The sequence below is a fragment of the Apostichopus japonicus genome, chromosome 16 (genome assembly GCF_037975245.1).
Source record: "Apostichopus japonicus isolate 1M-3 chromosome 16, ASM3797524v1, whole genome shotgun sequence".
NCBI classification, from domain to species: Eukaryota; Metazoa; Echinodermata; class Holothuroidea; order Aspidochirotida; family Stichopodidae; genus Apostichopus; species Apostichopus japonicus.
Genome location: NC_092576.1, coordinates 28,330,873 through 28,349,840, shown reverse-complemented (window position 1 = coordinate 28,349,840; position 18,968 = coordinate 28,330,873). Strand labels below are relative to the sequence as shown.

The 18,968-nt window shown below is 36.2% G+C and overlaps 1 protein-coding gene across 1 annotated transcript; it reads left to right on the top strand.

The window, feature by feature from the left end:
• The first annotated feature begins 8,685 nt into the window (after nucleotides 1–8,685).
• LOC139981968 (metalloproteinase inhibitor 3-like) lies at nucleotides 8,686–15,757 on the top strand. The gene is made up of 5 exons (XM_071994427.1): nucleotides 8,686–8,928; nucleotides 10,500–10,622; nucleotides 11,785–11,955; nucleotides 12,998–13,122; nucleotides 13,458–15,757. Exons 1-5 carry the CDS (start codon nucleotides 8,802–8,804, stop codon nucleotides 13,647–13,649), a joined length of 738 nt encoding a protein of 245 aa, XP_071850528.1. The 5' UTR covers nucleotides 8,686–8,801; the 3' UTR covers nucleotides 13,650–15,757.
• The last annotated feature ends 3,211 nt before the right edge of the window (nucleotides 15,758–18,968 follow it).

Genomic DNA, 18,968 nt, shown 5'->3' with positions numbered 1-18,968 from the left:
TTAGTTTTGCTGCGTGCTGGTTGTCCTTTTGTGTTTTTTGAATGTTGGATGGGTGGTTGGGGGTTGTCGTATTGTGCGTATTTATTTTTTGGCTCTCTTGACTTGAGTTTTGTTTGTTAGAAAGGGATGGTTGGGTAGTGCCGTTCGGCCGTGACGTTTAGGACCCCAACCGGCCGGGTCAGTATAGATATATGGGTATATTTTTCTCCAGCTCTCCCCCTTCCACCCTCTCTATCTACATCTCTCTCTCTCTCTATAAATATATATCCCGGTGGAGGCTGGAAGTTCTTCCAGATTTTCCAACAAATTACGATTTCATTTCATTAACAAAAGTTTGTTCAAAGTATCTCGTTAGAGTGTAGTGGCCAATTGGCTAAGGCGTCGGACTCGTGATCCAAGGATTGTTTGTTCGATTCCTGCCTTGTTCATTACGTTGTCTCCTTGGGGGTTAAATTGGTACCTGTGAGGTAACTTGTCATTGGGCGCAGTAAATAACTGCTGCCACCTGGAGGGATTGTCTCTGGGACAGGTTATCGTTGAGCATGGGTAATATAACTTGTAAGCGCTGTGATATGGTTTACAATGATAAGCGTAGCTAAAGGCCTAATATTATTATTATTAGAGGTCCGACCTTAGGAATGACGAATTATTTCGAGTTGGTTAGAATCATGTTTGATCTCTAGAGTAAGGCAAATATGGCACTAAAACATAACTAGTATTGTTCGATACAGGTGACAAATGCATGCAGTGGAATTGCGACCTTCCTTACCGGTTTCGAACTTCTGGACATACAATCAGCGTCCATGGCCTAGTGGTTACGGTGTCCACATATGCAGCGGTGCGGCGATTGTTAACGTGTACATTCGAAACGTAATTGCACGTCGTTTTATTTGAGAAAAAAGAACAGATCCTTTTTTGTAAACATTTCTTGCTGTTATCGATTAATCTTAACTTATCTTATCTTAACAGTACCAACAACTTAGAACACCGAACTATTAGCCGAAGTGCAGTTTCATTAGTGACAGATTATTCAGAGCCAAATCAGCTATACATGCTTGTCCATTTTGTGCATTCAAGATAACAGTGGACACTGTCACTTCAGTTTAATTACATCTTTCATATCGAATGCATTAGTTCTAACAACCTTCAGTTTATAGTCATGAGTTCTAGTTTAAAGAATTCATTTATTTAACTGGCTTTCATACTCCTTATAACCACAATATCATGGAGAAGAACAAGCCATAGGTTTTGAATCTCTTTGTGTTACACGTACGACATCACACTTATAAACTGCAAAACATGAAATTAAACTTAGAACTGATTAATATAGGTTACTAACTATGCTTTCGGCGTGCGTGTCGCCATGCTTTTGCTTCCAACAACTGTCAGGCGCCCTCATTTTTATCTCTTATCTACACCGCAACACTTCCTAATTATAACTCCAGTATCACTGCTTTCACCAAAGGGAAATTTGAGGGTGTTCAGCCTTTCTGAAAAATCCAAAGGTTTAAAGCAGGAGCTGTTTATAAAAAAAAACGATTAGTTTTATAATCTGCAACTATCGTACTTTGCACGGTTGAAAATAAGTTGGCGACATTTGTTATTTTTATTTTTCTCGTTTCAAACACAGTTTGACTGTTGCATTAACTAGGCTATTTACCGCACACTTATATAGAAAGAATGAATCAATATCTAATGACTTAATATTAAACACAACAATATGACAGGGATCAGATTGATGGTAACGCATTTATGCTTAAGTTTGAGTGACTCAAATATTGCCCTACCAAATGAATCGTGCTTCAAATGCATTAAAAAAGAAGCAGAACGATGAAACATTTCGGACGGCATTACAAAGTGTTTCTTGTTTTTTGTTTTTCCTTCTTTTTTTGTTTTCTTGAGAAGAAAAGTTCGCTTTTTATTAAAACGTGAAAATCAATGAATAGCTCAACCACATGCCAAAGCAAATGAAATTGTTTTTACTCATTTCAAACAAAACACCCATCGCTTTTAAATGTTTGATGTTTTGATCTTATCATTGAGCAGAACAGGGTAATAAACATTTATTTGTCAACAAATGATGTCAAGGCTTACAGTTACAGTAATTGATCCTTATAGATAGGGTGTCGAGAAATACCTTAATGAAAGGATTGTAAGGTTCATTGTTCATATCATCTTTGTAAGCCTAACAGACAAATTTGAAACAAAAAAAGGTTGGAAAAACATAAATGAATGTAGGCAAGCAGCATGTGAAATATGATCAATGTATCCGCAGCGTTTGCCTACAGACACGTTAGTCACAGTTTGATCGCAAGTTACCACATGTACCTTGGGTTTAGAACCACTGTGCTCGTATGTCTCATGTCTGAATTCTGTATTTAGCCTTTATCACAATGTTTTGTTCTGTAATACAGATTTTGTAAAGCGGGCCATCAGATCACAGGAAGTTGTCATATTTCAATTTATAGCAACTACCATGATCCAATGTATTCGCTCTGAAAGAATGCTAGAATAGAGCACAGTTTATAGCAGTTTTCTGATTTGATTACCCCAGTGTCGACACTATGTTATGATAAGCTGGACGGGTGCACGATTACCGTATGCAGTGCAAATTTTGGTTGTTGACATTATTCCTTACACTGTCAATTCCTAGGTAGATCGAGACTATCTAGGTAAGTCAATCACGGTTATATCAAGTCTAGATAGGCAGATAACATCTTAACATCAATTTTCGTATACTTTCTTCTGGGGACCTCTACCCGATGTTCCTGACAGCAATGATGATTCCGTACATGATTCTGAGAAATGTGATTCATCCCACTCAAAAGTTGACTAATATACTGATGATTGCGCGATCTATATTGTTGCACAGCAAATGCATAGTAGGTTGCAGCACTAATTATTTTGAGTAATTTGTAGAGGTTGGTCTTTCTTGGATTGTTCTTGATAATACCAGGTTAAACAGAAAAAGCATATCTTGTATGTGTTGTACTACACTAACATATTGTATTACAACTGCAAATGATCCTCTGACGAATTTTTATGGACCCATGATGGGCAAAACCAGCTGTAAATTACGTGCCCTTTCTTTAATACTTTGTTTGATATTTCTTACTTCCAACAAAAAGTTCTACACCAATGTTTGTTTCTCAAATTATTCTTACCACTTTTATTAAAATTTATTAACCATATCCGTTTTCTAGTTTATGGTTAAAACTTTAGAGTCGAGATGTTTTATTTAGCAATAAATACAACTAGCAACGACGTCATCATTCCTTGTTTGATTGCGAAGCAAAACGTCTTTATTGAATAATACCTAACATGTGAACATGTAGGTGACAAGATCGGCACTCATTGTTAATTCACTTCAACTACCCAATACCAACAACGAGTGCCAAGCCAATTCGCAAAATTCATATTTTCCACTTTAATTTTACAGGTTTCCTTTAGAAAAATCCATACCTTCTTAAACATTGGCTAGTGCAGGTGAGAAGGTACCACTGGAAACTACGCAGCACGTGTTGTTAGGTGCCATCATTGGAAGTCATTTGATGGAACCGTCTAAAAATCCGCAACTGTGTAGACCATTTAGATCGGTTTAACAAAGTTCTACATATTGTTTTTACCGAAGATCCAGAAGACTCATGTTGGATGGTATCGTTAAGATTAATATGACAGTTATTCTTAGAGAACATTACTTCAACATGTTACCTAACAATATTGTTCTAAATAAACAATGATTGACCTACCCCTGATACATATACATATATATTGCTGATGAACTGTTGGTTAGATATTAATGAAAAATAGCCCAATTACTAGTGCAGAAATTACATAGTGTCACGTAAGTGGATGCAAAATTCCTGGTGTTGATATGCTTCACTGTGTGCATTGGAGAACCTGTATCGCATATAACGAGTAACTAAATTCCGGGTTTCTCGGCTCCTTATTGTTGGTATGTTTCACCGAGATATATCGGAATACCTGGGCTTACAAATTGTAAGAGCCGTTACGTCATATTAGATTCGTGTTTTTTTAAAGTTGATGTTAGGGTGGAATACAGGGGAAAGGTAGTCAGTTGCATTCCATCTGGTAACGATATCACGTCGGGCAGAGAGGTAGTTTCTCCGTTATTGAGAACGGGAGTTAGCATATTCATAAAAAGGCAATGAGGTCTTAAATTGAGTTAGTATAATATTGTCAATGAGGACAATTTTGCGTACACTTGTTATTGAGAACAAGCCGCTACAATACCGTATATTCTCGACGCACGTGCTTTATTCGTTTAGTGTGACAAGCGGAGTTTGCAGTATAGTAAGATTACGGGCAGGCGACCCCCAATAATCTGTGAGAATTCTAAGTATTAATGTAAAATTGGTATATTCTAGGACCACATTAAATGAGAGTGTCATCATTTCGTAAATTTATTTGTAAGTAAACTGTATGATCCAAAGTGCTTGAATTGAAACGAAATTCTTAAAAGTGGTCGAATAACTAGCAGAAATGCTGAGACTAATACATGTAACGAGAGTTAGTTTCATTTTGTCGCATAATTGGTTTATTATTGAGATTGGATGGAATTTATATTTGATTGATTGATTTATTTGTTGCATCACGTGAATATATACAATGTGATAGGAAATCCTTTAAGAAACCTTCACATGGCTTAACAAAGTATAGAGGACTCCCTGTAAAGAAAAGGAAAGAGTAAACTAAGTATATTCGAGCCTTAATTGTTTGAGGAACAAGAGCAGATCTTTAATTTTTCGCGTAAAGAATTTATTCTGAAAAATTTGTAAGATTATCTTTAGAAAGCGAAGGAAATGCTGTATCATGATTACGTTAATGTGTCTCGTAAGGAGTGAGAGTTAAAATGTCCCTTATAAGTGACGATAAATCAATCGTAGTTTTGCTTCCGGAAATTGACCGTATGTTTAAAACAAATACTAGGAATGGTTTTGTTCCTCTGTTTGTCTACAGGGTTTTATTTTTGGTGACTCCAAAACTAAGTGCCTGGGGTCACGGGGGTATTCTTCCGTGCCAATAGATGTGGTTTGGTCCACACTTTTAAGACGCCGGATACAGGTATCCTACCTTTGACACGTGCCAAAAGCTGAATGGTTTGACTCCGCCTATAGCGACTACCTTGTGGGCGGTGATCTTCTGAAGTCTGTCATAAAGCGTACTATAGCAGTGTCAGTTAGCATAAAGGGGGTAGGATTCACTGGATAAGTATCCAAGGGGGTGTAGTTATCTTCATATATGCATTTCTTTTATATTTTCTTTTACCAAATAATCATTGAAATATCTCGTGCCAATAAATGCATGAGAATTAAAAGCAGAGTGTTTGCGTGGTTTCTTGATTATCAATTGAGCGTTACTTTCTAGAAAGGGTCACTATGTGTCACTTGTGACACATAGTCAGCTCGGCATGTTGGCATATATTCAACCACAATGGCAAACAGTTACCGATTTTGGTCGGACACATATCCCAAGTGTCAGGTCAAAGATTGCCCAACGTCTGTAAAGTGTAGTAAGTACACCCCATTGTCAAAGTCACTTCGTCACAGTGTCGGGGCAACTTTGCAAAATTCAACCGAAGGTCGGCAGCAAATTACCAAACAATTAGTCTCACATATATATGCTCAGTATCAGCTTTTTTTTGGTATTGGCCATGACATTATATTAGTCTTTTTTTTTTCAAATGTAGTAGGTATATAGCGGGTTTCGACCTAGGCATTTTTTCGTAGTGTGTAAATTGTATCTAAATATATTTGAAAACATGGCGGTCACATTTATGTAGCAAATTTAGTAGGAACTCGTAAAGGTTATCAATTACGAATAAATTACGTGTACTTTTGCTCAGTCATAAGTAACAATCCCATTTTTGATGTCCGCTGGCCAATTCAGGTAGCCCCTTTGCTCCATCTTAGACCCTGTGATTACATCTAAGTCAACATATAATGAGTCACTATGATAAAGCTGACATTTATTTTAGGTTTTATCCTCTCAATTTACCTAATTTATTATGTTCAGACATTATTTTCATGTCGTCACTTTTCTGTTTATGTTTTAAAATTGTATATGATGAAATTAACATTCCTGACATTCTCGTTATTTTTCTTCCTGTGTATGTGATCAACGACGCTTCCTGGAGATGTAGACCTACGATATCTACCTTCTTTACGTATGCTGTTCCCCTATTACAGAGTTGTCTCCACTATGCCTTAGCGCCACCATTGCCATTATACGTAACAATGCAAGGATAGAAACTGGTACATAACACAAAAGCTCTTACCTAGTCCCCTTGATACCACTGGCATTTTTTGCAGAACTTTCAAGGTCTTCACTCATGGGAAGGTAAATGGAGCACCACTGCCTAGACCCCACCAGGAGCTCTCAGACGGGCCGATATAACCTATGCCGCTGGTACTTGACGGACGTTCAGTTCCCGACTGACTTAATAAAATGCCTGAACCTTTAATGGAATGTACAAAGATGAATTTGTTTTTTTTACTCTCATATGTAGAGGAGCTGGCGTAGAAACTGTTGTTTAAAGAATCGTCTGGGCATACGCATGGGAAGAAGATGGAAAATGTTGGAAAATACGTCCCCCTCTCCATGCACCATGGCTGTCGCCACCGCATTCAGATATTCCTTGAAAGTGAACTTAAAGCCAAAAAGTAAGGAAGAGGAATAACTAAACATTCTTTCTTGTCTCTTTAGCAATTTATTTAGGTAACTGATGCTTGTCCCACATATCAAAATGTATCGCTTATGGTATTTTTTGTCTGCATGTTATGCAAGTCAGCAATACAACATGTTTCAGTTGTTGAGTAGTTTTAGCCAGGGCGTGTACAGGCGTATACATGTAATAACGTTTGTAAACAAGCCTCTGAAGAAAAGAATGAAACACAATGGCCATCGTTCTTGCGCTAACATGATCAAAAATTGAAAGTATTATTAAATACAATCCATCCATCTGCTCAGGTTTCAACAACAAGTTGTGAAATTTTTCTTACTTCACTATAACCAAAATTCCGATGACTTGATTGGCTGTAGATGGCTGCACTTCGTAGTTGTATGCTCCTTACTCGTTGTGCATAATTGTACTGGTAACGTTGTTTTACCGTGTAAAGAGCGTGATTTTTGAACGATAGGCTATCATATGGTTGTACACAAATTTATAAAAGAATGCCATGTTGCCATTTTTCGACAAGAATAATTCAGGTAGTATTGACTAATGGCAGTTTACATTGGAATGGTTTAAGGGACTCTACATAAAACTTGAGCCGGGGTACAAATGTTATCAGGATTGGAAAATTGTATATTTCCAAATAATGTTGTCATACCTTCATTGTTATAATTTCTGCCTCGAGAGATCGCAGAATAGTGCAGCAAAAAACAAGTTACCAAACAATTCGCGCACATGTAATGGTATTTGTATTTTTACTGCGTGTCATTTCTTTCACTCCTTAACAGTAACGGGCAGAATCAAGGATCATTCAAAACGGCCTTAGTTATAGTCTCTGGGGTGTTGTTCTCCAACATGTTTACTTTTCATCAGTAATTATCGCAACTTGAATAATCAAACTAATTTCTGCTTACAGTTGATATCCATAGTCAATTAGATTTTCCATTACCTTTTAAAGCCTAGACGGGGCGGCGATTTTGTTACATCTTAATAAATGTATATTAGAATGTAACGGAGCTGAGCAGTATCATTTGTGGTTGATTTTATTGCCTCGAACGTTGTTGAGATACCCGCAAGTCTACTGTCGCCATGGTTATACAGGAAATGTGTTGCAACAAGATCGCCATGAGCTGACCGTGTATTCGCGAGAGTTCAGAGTATTTATACTCTGCAAAGTTAGACGCAAACAAGGGCACGAATGGCAATGACAATGGTGTACAAATTGGGGGTGTGAGCTATTGAACAGCTGAAACTGAGCATTACAGCTAAGTTTTTTTTGGTTATGTTACTATCTATCTGAATATCTGTCTATCTATTTGTTTGTTGGTCTGTCGGTCTATCTATCTACGCGTACTGCTAAAACAACGGCTGTTTATGACGGCTAACTCTAGTAACCCAAAATTTGTTAGTAACTGGATATATCGTTCAAACTCAAGGCTTATTAAAACAACTAGGACCGGGAATATTAGTCTATAATTTAGGTTTATCAAAATAATTGGTATATCGATAGAACATCCAGCTGTATCATATTGACTGGGTTATTGGTGTAAACATCTACGTTAATAACATAATTGGGTAATCGTTCAAGATTCCAGGATTATCAAACTAATTAGTTTCGTTTGAAAATCCAGATTTCTCAATTAAATGGGTATATCGATCGATAATCTATGTTTTGCTGTCGATAACGTGAATGTTTTACCCATTTAACATTCAGCTATGCACCAAGATGATTCGATTACCACAAATTTTCTGTAGAAGAACCAATCATCTTAGACAATGGTTAGGCTACCCGCTCTCTCGCTAGCGTATGAGGAAGAATTATTATTATACTCACACAACCGTCGTAAAAATGTAATGACACCACAGGGAGGAAAGGGTGTGTATTCCCAGGTCTGTCATTTCTCGCTAGCCTAGAATGCGTTTTCCTTCTTCTATGTAAAAGAATAGGCACTTACTGGTAAAGAGAGAAATTGAATCGGTTGTTGATCAAATACCTTGCCACATAATAACCTTGAACACGATTGAGGCAACCATTCCGTGGTTGCTGACGACTCAAGACTACAATTCCAAAAAAAGTTAGATTTAATTCTCTGAGACGTTATAGAAGATGTCAAAGGCGATGTGGTTCTCCCGTGTACTGAGTGTTGTACTTGTAATGTCCAGCATTCGTAACATACAGTGCTGCATATGTGCAGATGTGCATCCTCAAGAGGAATACTGTACATCTGATTATGGTGAGTTATTTATTAAATCAATTTATCCTCCATACTACATTTTACAGACATTCTAATTATATTTCTTTGGAGATATTTGTTGTGCTTTTTGCTAGATGCATTGTGCCTGTATCACAGGTTTAAAAATCTGAAATTCGTTGATTGACTGTCTGAAGTAATTGAGAGAAAAAGTAGCTTAAATAAATAGCTAAACTAACCGTTCATGTCGTGAGTTCTTAAAACACTCCACTGAAAGTATTGAAATATTGTGGATTCCATTTTATTGTAACTCTTATATAAGTATACGTCATCAACGTAATAGCTACTTCTCATTTAAGAAAATGTGAAGCAAAATTCCGAAAAAACTGAGTTTCCCATTCAGTCTTTAAATGGGTTTTCATTTTTACTATGAAAGCTTTCTGGACGGTTTAATGATAAAAGTTGAAAACAAGTTATATAATTACTATCCTTTGAATTTTCATTTGGTGGAAAATTCGAGGTGATTTTCTTAGTGATCAATCGCAATGTTATCTTAAGTAATATTCAACAGGTTTGTAAAATTGCCAACAAACTCAAAAAGCTGCTTTAAGATATTGATGTCTTCTTTTAAAGGGGTGTATCAATAAAAAATATAAAAAATCATGCATCTGAACGTCTATAAAGTTTGATGCCCATAATTTGAGATACACTTTCATTTAAAAACTAGTTGGTGTGTGTTTAAAATTATTATAAACTTGATATATTCCTGAGTATTTCCTAAATGCCTTGCAAAATCTGAGAGATGGTTTGGATATTTAGATGACTTAACTAATGAACTTTTACAAGCACTCATTTGTCATTTTGTTATGCTCAAGAAACGTTGTTTGCTGTTTTGTGATGCCAATATGTGTGAAATAAAAAAGTTTTTAAACAGATGAAATAGTCTGTTTTGTATCTTGTATAACTCGGTTTTCATTTAAGTTGAGTAAATTGGTGAACTCGCTGCATTGACTATTGTTTATTTATACTATTCACCATTGAGTTCACTATACTAGAACAACCTTACTAGAAGAAACTGAAGAAAGATATAAGATAAAGACTTATCCGTGTGCACACAAGCTTCATGGAGAATGCCTTTACTCCATCACTTAATTTGCAATAAACAAATTTTCAGCGATAAGTAAAGAAGACCGAGTGTGTGTTTACTATATTTAAAAGGAAAAACGTCATGGTCTCATCTTAGTGTTTATATCTGTTTGGAACTCAAATTTGGCAATGTAAATCTGCTGCAACATTATTGCCAAACCGTTTCCGTAGAAACGTATTTGAGGGTGCTTGAATTAAAGCCTGCAACGCAACCAGCTGGTTGAAAGGTGGAAAATATGTTCAACTGATATCCAAATTCTAAAGTTATCTAAGGTTATTATTTGTCAAGCATTTTTATTTTCAACATTTGCTCGATGAAAAGGCTTTAGCGAAGTAGATACAAGCCAATTGATACCTATAGTAACGTTTTATTGGGCGTGGAGGCAGTTTGCATGTAATTTTCCGTTTGTTTAACTTCAGTCGAAACATGAAATAATACTCAGTATTCACGTTTTAAATTTTCACAGTCATACAAGGCCGAGTGACAGCAAAGGATGAAACTTTCATAGACTATGAACGACATTACCACTACCAGCTAAGTCAATCCCTACCATCGATCATTGTTGACTATTTTTCGGATTTTTCATCTTGTGAGTATCAAAGACAAATCGTTTGCGTAGAGTTGAGACTTGGCGAAATATTCATGACATCATACAATCTTACAATCGTTGTGAGTGGTCTATCAATTTCTTTATTTTATTAGAGAACAGGTCTACAAACGTCAATATGTTACAGAAAGGTCATCGAGTGGTCACAGAGGAAGACAATTCGCGGTTGACACAATTCTGTTGATAAAATTTGTATACTATCTTGTTTGATTCACAACCCGAGTTGTCTGTTCTAAAATGTCAGTTTCGCGAGTTACATAGAAAGCAATTGTTTCAAAATGGTAATTAATTTGATGCTCTCATCATCATTGTTATTAGTGACACCACTCAAACACTCTCATTATTCAGCGACAACAATTGACATATATATTATTTGTATGAAGATTTGAAGATTCATTTCTGCGAGGGCTTGAACATGGATTGCAAAATCATAATGACTTCTTTTCAAGAGTGTACTAAACGTAAACAATGTACTAAAATTAACAGAATAATAGCTTGGGCTGGGAGTAATAATGTTACAACTTACCAAACTATAAACTTAATATTAAACCGTAACCACAATGGTAAAGGGGGGTTGGTGATACAAAATAGCATATTCATTTTTGTCTACGCCAGTAAAAGTAAAGATTGAGTTAGCGTGAATCTTCTACTTCAAAACTATCCGCAGTATAAACTTGCTTAAATTAAAAAAAAAAATAGAAATTTCCTCGGGTATTAAATTTTGATAGATGGTCACGTGATAGATTATCAAAAGTACAAAAATATATGTTATCTGCCTTTAAGAAAACCAAAATATCTACGTTCACTTCTTTTCCTGAATTTGCCATGAAAAGATTAGAGATCAGACTGATCAGCAAGGATGACAAGATTCATGTTATAAGTATATCGGCTGTTAGTGGTTGTTTATAACGTAATGAAGAAGAAGAAAAAAATCAAACCAGCGGTATTGAAAATAAGAAGAATTGCATAACACATATCTATGTCACTGTTCAATTTTGCGATACGTCCACCACCTTGATCCCCAACCAACTGCCCCTTTATTCCCAGGCAATCATTGACCTGTATTTGCGTGAACTTCGCAAGGTAGGTCAGCTTTATGTTACAGTAAATATTTTTTTTATTACCTTGTTTCGTTTACATTCAGCTGTGGGTTTTGACGCAACGAAGAAGATTGTCTACACCGTGGATATTGAGAAGGTCTATAAAAGAAACGGTTTGACTGCCAAAGGAGCAACGGTCGAGATCATAGTCACTCACCATACAAAGCTTGATTGCACCGTCCATCTTTCTATCAATCAGAATTATGTTATAATGGGTAAGAGTGAAAAACACGGTTCCGTTCGTCCTGATGTTAGACTTTAGGCGTAGTTACAATAATTGTTATTAGATTTAATTATAATGTTAGATTAAACCGGGAACGTGAAAAAAGCAGTAATGTACATATTTGTACCTGATACAAAACAAACCCAAAAATATTCGCCTGGCAGTGGCACTAAATAGTGTATTGAAATACCGCACCTTTTTGAGAAAAAAAGGAAAATGTGCGTTTGGAAATTGTGAGATCACACGCTGTAATTTCTTCCCAATTGAGATTACGTGGTTAACATGTATTTCGTCACCTGTTGCTAAAACGCAAGGTTAACAAAACTTCAGGCCCCTTAAAGCTATAGGGGCTTTCAAATATATTCCTCTCTAAAATGTGAGCTCGCTAAGAGACAACAATTAGCTCTGGAAACATTGCAGCGTGTTGGCAGGAAGGTTCCCCTGAACTCTTGGGCTCGGAGATGTATTCCGCAAAGAACAATAAGAGTACCAATATTCTTCTTTATGTGCTTAATAATCGCCAGCAGACGCCAATCCATGGTGTAGCTTGGGGGGGGGGGGGTTAAGAGGGATGTAAACCCAGCCAATAACAGTGACTACAATCGGAAATAGTTCATAAGCGTATTTTTGGCAGACAGAATATTACTTAAAATTATTGTGTACAGTAAATCGTTTATAAAAAGGTTATGCGGTAAAAATTCTCCCAGCAGGATGACAAGAATTGAAAAATAAAACGATACAGATTCTTTCCAGATACACTAACCATAATGAACATTCCAAAGAAATCCTCAACAGGATGATTAAGGGAAAGCCTGATAGTGTCATATCCGGGCATGTAGAGGTGAAAAATGTTCAAAAGAAATCTCACCCAAATCAAACAATTGTTGGATATGGGTGAAATTGAACGCTCCATTTAAGGTCCTTTTATATTGCTGTACCTCTCCTTTCTACTCTACTAACCTTATCATCAGTGCGTACATTTTATCGTCAGATGTACTCTTATACGTAATCCTGTTTTTGACTCATCTTTGTAGGCAATGTAGTGGATGACCAATTGAAACTCGAACCATGCGGATCTTACAGGAATGTTGATCGGATCACCAAGCGACAGTCTCAAGGGCTGAAACGTCAGTATAAGAAGAACTGCAACAAATGTTCCGTAAGTTTGAAATCAAAAGCATTAGGCCTTGTCGTAGGGTTACGTCAACGATTATTGATTATTAAATACTGCGAAGTGTTATAAAACACGACTCGGCTAAAATTCACCATGAACGAAGAAAACATTGTAACGTCAACATTATATACGAGCAATCATGGAATGAAATCACAAATACACCACAGTAACTTATTTCTCAGCCACATGACAAATCGACTTTTCGGGTTTGTGTTGCAACGTGTCTGGTCCGTAAACAGTGTGACGTCGATGTTTTATTCAGGCAATCATGAAATAAAATCACACGTACATCACAGTTACTGATTTTCTCTTCAAATCAGATATGCGGGCAATACGACTATTGTGATTCAACTGAAGGAATATGTACACTGGAATCGGCCAGCTACAATTTCGGCAGCTACGGCGATGGTGGGAATTGTGAAATTGATTTTGCAAGATGCGGCAAGAACAAGAAAGGGATTTGCGTCTGGCTCGGAGGGAGAGACTACAAGAAGTGCTTGAGACAGCAATAAAGTCATGATGCGGATACTATAAGGCGGATCCCAAAGAATCAATTAGTTTTCTTTCTTTTAGCTTTTCTTTCCTTTTGGCTTTCAGTTCGGTAGCTTAAATTTGCTTTCATCTTGCTAATGTTTAACATTAGTCTTAAAACGTTACTTTACGTTTAGTTGCAACTTTTACCAAGTCTTGTGACATACACAAATAGTGATATACTGATGCTTCATTGGCGATATCTATGATAACAACAATCTGCTTGCACGAATTATAGAAGCGAGTTATTAACGTTTAGGTCAGTAAAAACAATAAGGCTATTTCAATAGGAAACTTCTGAATTTTCTAACAATTACCTGTCCTTGTTATCATTTCAAGTCATGTAATTTCATTCAAAATTCGAATGTTGTATCACTAGATACTGTCACAGAACCAAATGAAATTGTACCTGTCACATACCAATGTTTCAACCACACCCTCCTTCAAACTCATTAAATGTAGAGCTATGGCAGAGATGTAAGAACATATTAGCAAGATCTTTAGTGTAGTTATTGTAAAATTATGGCCATAACGTTGAAGAGAGTCAAACCTTTCAGCCATTTTCTACTTTTAAAATTGTCTGTTTTGTGTCGCGGACATTGCTAGAAATTATGAACTGAAACAAACTAAGGACATATTAAGAGACAGATGGACAGATCGTTAACTTGAACAAATCGAGTCATCTTTGTATTGGAATGTTTTGTTAGTTTGTTTTCGCTTCATTTGGCCTCTAAAGAATATCCTGGTAGCATGGAAACGTCAAGTCCCCTAAAATGTTCATATTTACCTATAAAGGTATTTTTTTTTTGCATTATACAAGCAGCTTGCTAACAGGTTTCTTCTTTTCTCACTCCCTGTTTCCCTACTACAGTAGAAGTAATGCATAATCAATCAAGGATGCTTCAGTGTCTCTTTTAGCATGTTTTCTTATCAGTAGCTGCACCAGAATTAGCAAAGTATGGGAAGAGGCAAGTGGGGAGGAGAAGCAAATAGGTTTTTGTTTTGTATGAGGGGCAGAACAGGTACAAAAGGGCATCTGTATGAAGTGCAAATATTAAAGAACGTTTAATGCAAAGAAAACACGCCCTCCCCTCACCGCTATCTCGCCCTAATGTCTGTCCAACGCTTTATCGGAGAAACAAAACTTCATTTATGATACTTTAATTGTGTTTCATGAAATTTACCATTTTCTATGAGCATTGTCGATCAATTCGGCGACCGACATCGCTTTTGCGTCCGACTGCAAGCTGTGTAACCGAGAAAAGTTTCGGAAAACTTGCATTATAAATAGAGCTGTTTACTGTTATTGGATCAGATTCACATTTGCGAGCCCTTCAATGGATGATGACAAACAGCATAATTGAATCATTGAATCACTGTTAAGATGATATTCAAGCGATATTCAAGAATGATTAATTTGATGCGACTTTCTGGGATGGATACTGGTCAGAAAAACTTACTTATGAAGAGTATATTCGTTGGAATACTTCATTTCATACATATATATATATATGTATTAATACATATGTATATGTATATGTATATGTATATGTATATGTAAATGTAAATGTAAATGTATATGTATATGTATATGTATATATATATATATATATATATATATACAGACCATACCACTCGACCACAGGGATACTACTGGCTATGAAGGCGTGATTGAATGATTTGTATAACTGCCAATGAGAGAGTATTACGCAAGTGTTTTATGATGTATCTGTCCAACTGAAGGCAAAAAACATTTTTGCATCATTGAAGACTTTTATGATACGACAAATCTGAAATTGAACCTACGTTTCAAAAATCGATATTTTTACTTTATCTCAATTTTGTGCAATTGACGGTACCAGGCGAAGCGTCTGTCTTACAAATTGTCAACAGATCTGAGAAAAGTCACCGCACTATTATATTCTTTAATAAATAAATAAATAAATATATGAGCTTACATTATTCAAAATGGAACCTTTCATTTTTGTTTGTATCAAATGGCGCTTCGTTCAGAGCAAACACGTATTTAATCAACGTCGTTTCATTATTGTCTGAACACAATGGAGAAGTAAATTTGATATACATCTTACAGCCTATGTATGCATAATTTTTCTTGGTATATTTGTTTTGTATTATTAATATTTTTGCTTTATGTTTCAAACGATATGTTAAGTCAACTTCAATTTCCTGAAATAGGGACAAAGTAGTATTGTTTGCCCTGCACACCGAGGCTCGGAGGCTTGCTACTCGCCTGACTCGATTTATTTTAATAAGGATTGTAATAAGGATTGTATTGGCACCTGATACACATAGAAAACACAGTAACTACTGTAAATTTTACAGTTTTGTACCACAGTAAAATCTGGATCGTGCTATAAATCGGTAGAATGTGCTATTAGGATTACAGTAAGAACTGAGGATATGTGTAATTCCAACAAACCAGTTGTTTGGTATTTGTATTTTGTTGGAATTACAAATAACCTCAGTTCTTACTGTAAACTTAATAGCACATGCTACCGATTTATCATATTTGTCAGCACGATCCAGAATTTACTGTGGTACAAAACTTTAAGATTTACAGTAGTTACTGTAATCTCTGTGAGAATCGACTGATATTGGACACTGGCATCATGATCGTTAGTTAGATGACACGCTGCCTGATCCCATTGGTTATTTATTTTGCAGAATATCAAACTAAGGACCGTCATATTGAATATGTTACGTTAAACATTGGTTTAGAAATAGAGAAACCTCATTTATTTTACTAGTTTTTAGTTGATATCACAAGTTCTTTATTCATGTTTTAAACAACACAACAGAGTGAAGGTATTCCCAAGTTTTCAAAACAAAAAGATCGGTAGTGGAATTTAACCTCGAGATGTTCCCGATACTGATGTTTGTTCAAATAACAGTTAATGGGTAAGAGTCTCATAGTTAATTTCATGGAAGTGGGAGAATAATATACTACCGTAGAAATAATATCACCAAGGTTATAATGAAAACACTTTTTTACTATTATTCCGATCGTATTTCCAATGATACCATTTAATCAATGATGTCCCGATGTAATCACAGAGCTGTTGTCTAAGTATGACCTAGATATTAATAGTTTATCAGAAGAAAACAAATATCAGTCTGTGTAAACTTTTCGAAAGATACCTGGCATGATTCAAGATGAGATTTAATTGATAAACTTAATCGTAGCTATGATCCTAAACTTTCCTCCAAGTGAATGCTGATGATCGAGTAGCATTCTCAAAATGCCGTCGTTCAGACACTACAGATACATTGTAACCACATGTATAAGGAATATTTCAAAACTTCTATCAACTATATGTTTAAGTTCTTTAAGCTACACATAAGAGGGATCATCTCTTTGGGCTAATATGCTGCACTTTAATGAGTTTAAAGTATCAAGTAACGTCAAGAAATTTATCAGAATTAACTCCAAATCCTGCAAGATATAAATTGTTTTTGCAATGACTCTTGACCAAGCTCCCATCTACCACAAAGCAACCGCATTCACTCAAAAGTGTACAGTCATTCTCATAGGCATTATGGATCCTTCTGGAGAGTGTTATGATGCAGCATGTTACTTTAAAGATTTGCTACGCTAATTGCTGTAATGCACGTTTTAAATGGTAGTGTATTATTATGCTAATTTCTAAACGTAGAGCACAATTACTGCAGTTCCAAGTTACGGTCGAGTAACCTTACCGAATGTCATATAAATTAGTTTGCAAGGAGTGGCTCGGTCTCTTCTCCCAGTGGCACCAACCTGTACGTCACGCTACGTCGAAACAACCATGTCTGCCTAGCACTTACAAAAACAACTGTGTTCCTAACATTGAGCTATTTTTAAAATACCATTTCCTCTCAACCTGTAATTCATATGATAATGAGAGACACAACGTTTTACGTTGCCCACTGTTGATGGTTCACCTCATTAAGGACTGAAAACGTTACGCCAGTCTGTTCCATCGGTTCCGTGCAATTTCATCAAATTTGGAACAGTTTTCTATATACCCAAAGCAACTCATAATTATTTGAAAACTGAATATAAGTAATAAAAAATAACTTTCAGTCTAGGATACGAGGCTTATTACCACGACTTGAAAATCGAAGTGCCACCAATCCGGCAGTCATATGTTTATGATGAAATTACCAAATGCGTCATTATCTCGGTCAGGGAAGCTGAAACATTTCCCCTACAATGAATGAGAGGTTGATTTTGGAACCGCAAAGACCTAATGATTTCTTCGTTCGCTTTCTAGAGTGGTGTTGTTTAAAATCTTCAAGAGCGCCATCGTAAAGACAACACAAGAAAGCAATTCATGGAGTTGCAAATCTCACCCTTATATTTGGGTATAAACGTCCATTCAAACAATTTATTCATAATAAAGTACCTCGTTGGTAAAACATTTTGAACACTTTTAAGGTTTGGAATTTACATTTAACCAAAGAACAAGTTTGTTATTACTGACTATGAATTTGTAGCAAGTTTGTTAAGCAATGAACAAAGCCACCGAAGAAATATCATACACTTGAAACTTGAAATAAGTTAACCACGCAGTCTATGTGATTTTGCTACGTGCAAAATTTGGCCAATGGTAACCTTTACCTCCTTTGATCAGGTGATATTTGGCATTTAACTGTAATTGAAGATATGTTGTTTGTTATTGACCTCTTACCTCTAACTACATGACGACTCCATTAGTCACACATGTACTACAACCCATCTCAAAGCACAAACTCAACAAGTTTGAAGTCCATCGGTCTTATGGTCCATGAGTTGTTTTCAAAACGCTTATTTTAGTATACGTGTAATGGCCACAGTACTATATGGGTTAGTAGACCTGTGACCGTTGTCCTTATGGCGTCAATAGTCATACAGGCCAAACAACAAATGCCTTAGCACGTACCCACTAAGTTTAAAGTCTATCAGCCGTATAGTCTAGGAGTAACTAGCAAACAACCTTTCCGTATATATTTAACCATGATTGACCTTTGATCTCCTACGATCTTTATAGTTTTACGTTAATTGATAGACAAGTAATGTGTTATTACCTACTTGTGTATGAATTATTGGTTCATATTGTTATTTTGGTGTACGTGCAATGGCCACAATGCTTTTGTGTGTGATTTGACCTTTGTCTTCCACTACCGCGCTCTCGACCCGCACTTGTTTCGTTTCGCGACCCATGGTGAGAAAGCGTTGCTTCATCAAACTATTTTTAGGATTGCACGTATGCTCGCCAGTAATAATCTTGACCAGAGTAACATTGGTGTAAGTTCCTTTC

Excerpts from the sequence above, each read along its gene's own strand:
- LOC139981968 (XM_071994427.1), top strand. The coding sequence starts at position 8,802 with ATGTCAAAGGCGATGTGGTTCTCCCGTGTACTGAGTGTTGTACTTGTA. Across the intron at positions 10,623-11,784 it reads TTTTTCGGATTTTTCATCTT|CTGTGGGTTTTGACGCAACG; the intron begins GTGAGTATCAAA and ends GTTTACATTCAG. Across the intron at positions 13,123-13,457 it reads AGAACTGCAACAAATGTTCC|ATATGCGGGCAATACGACTA; the intron begins GTAAGTTTGAAA and ends TCTTCAAATCAG.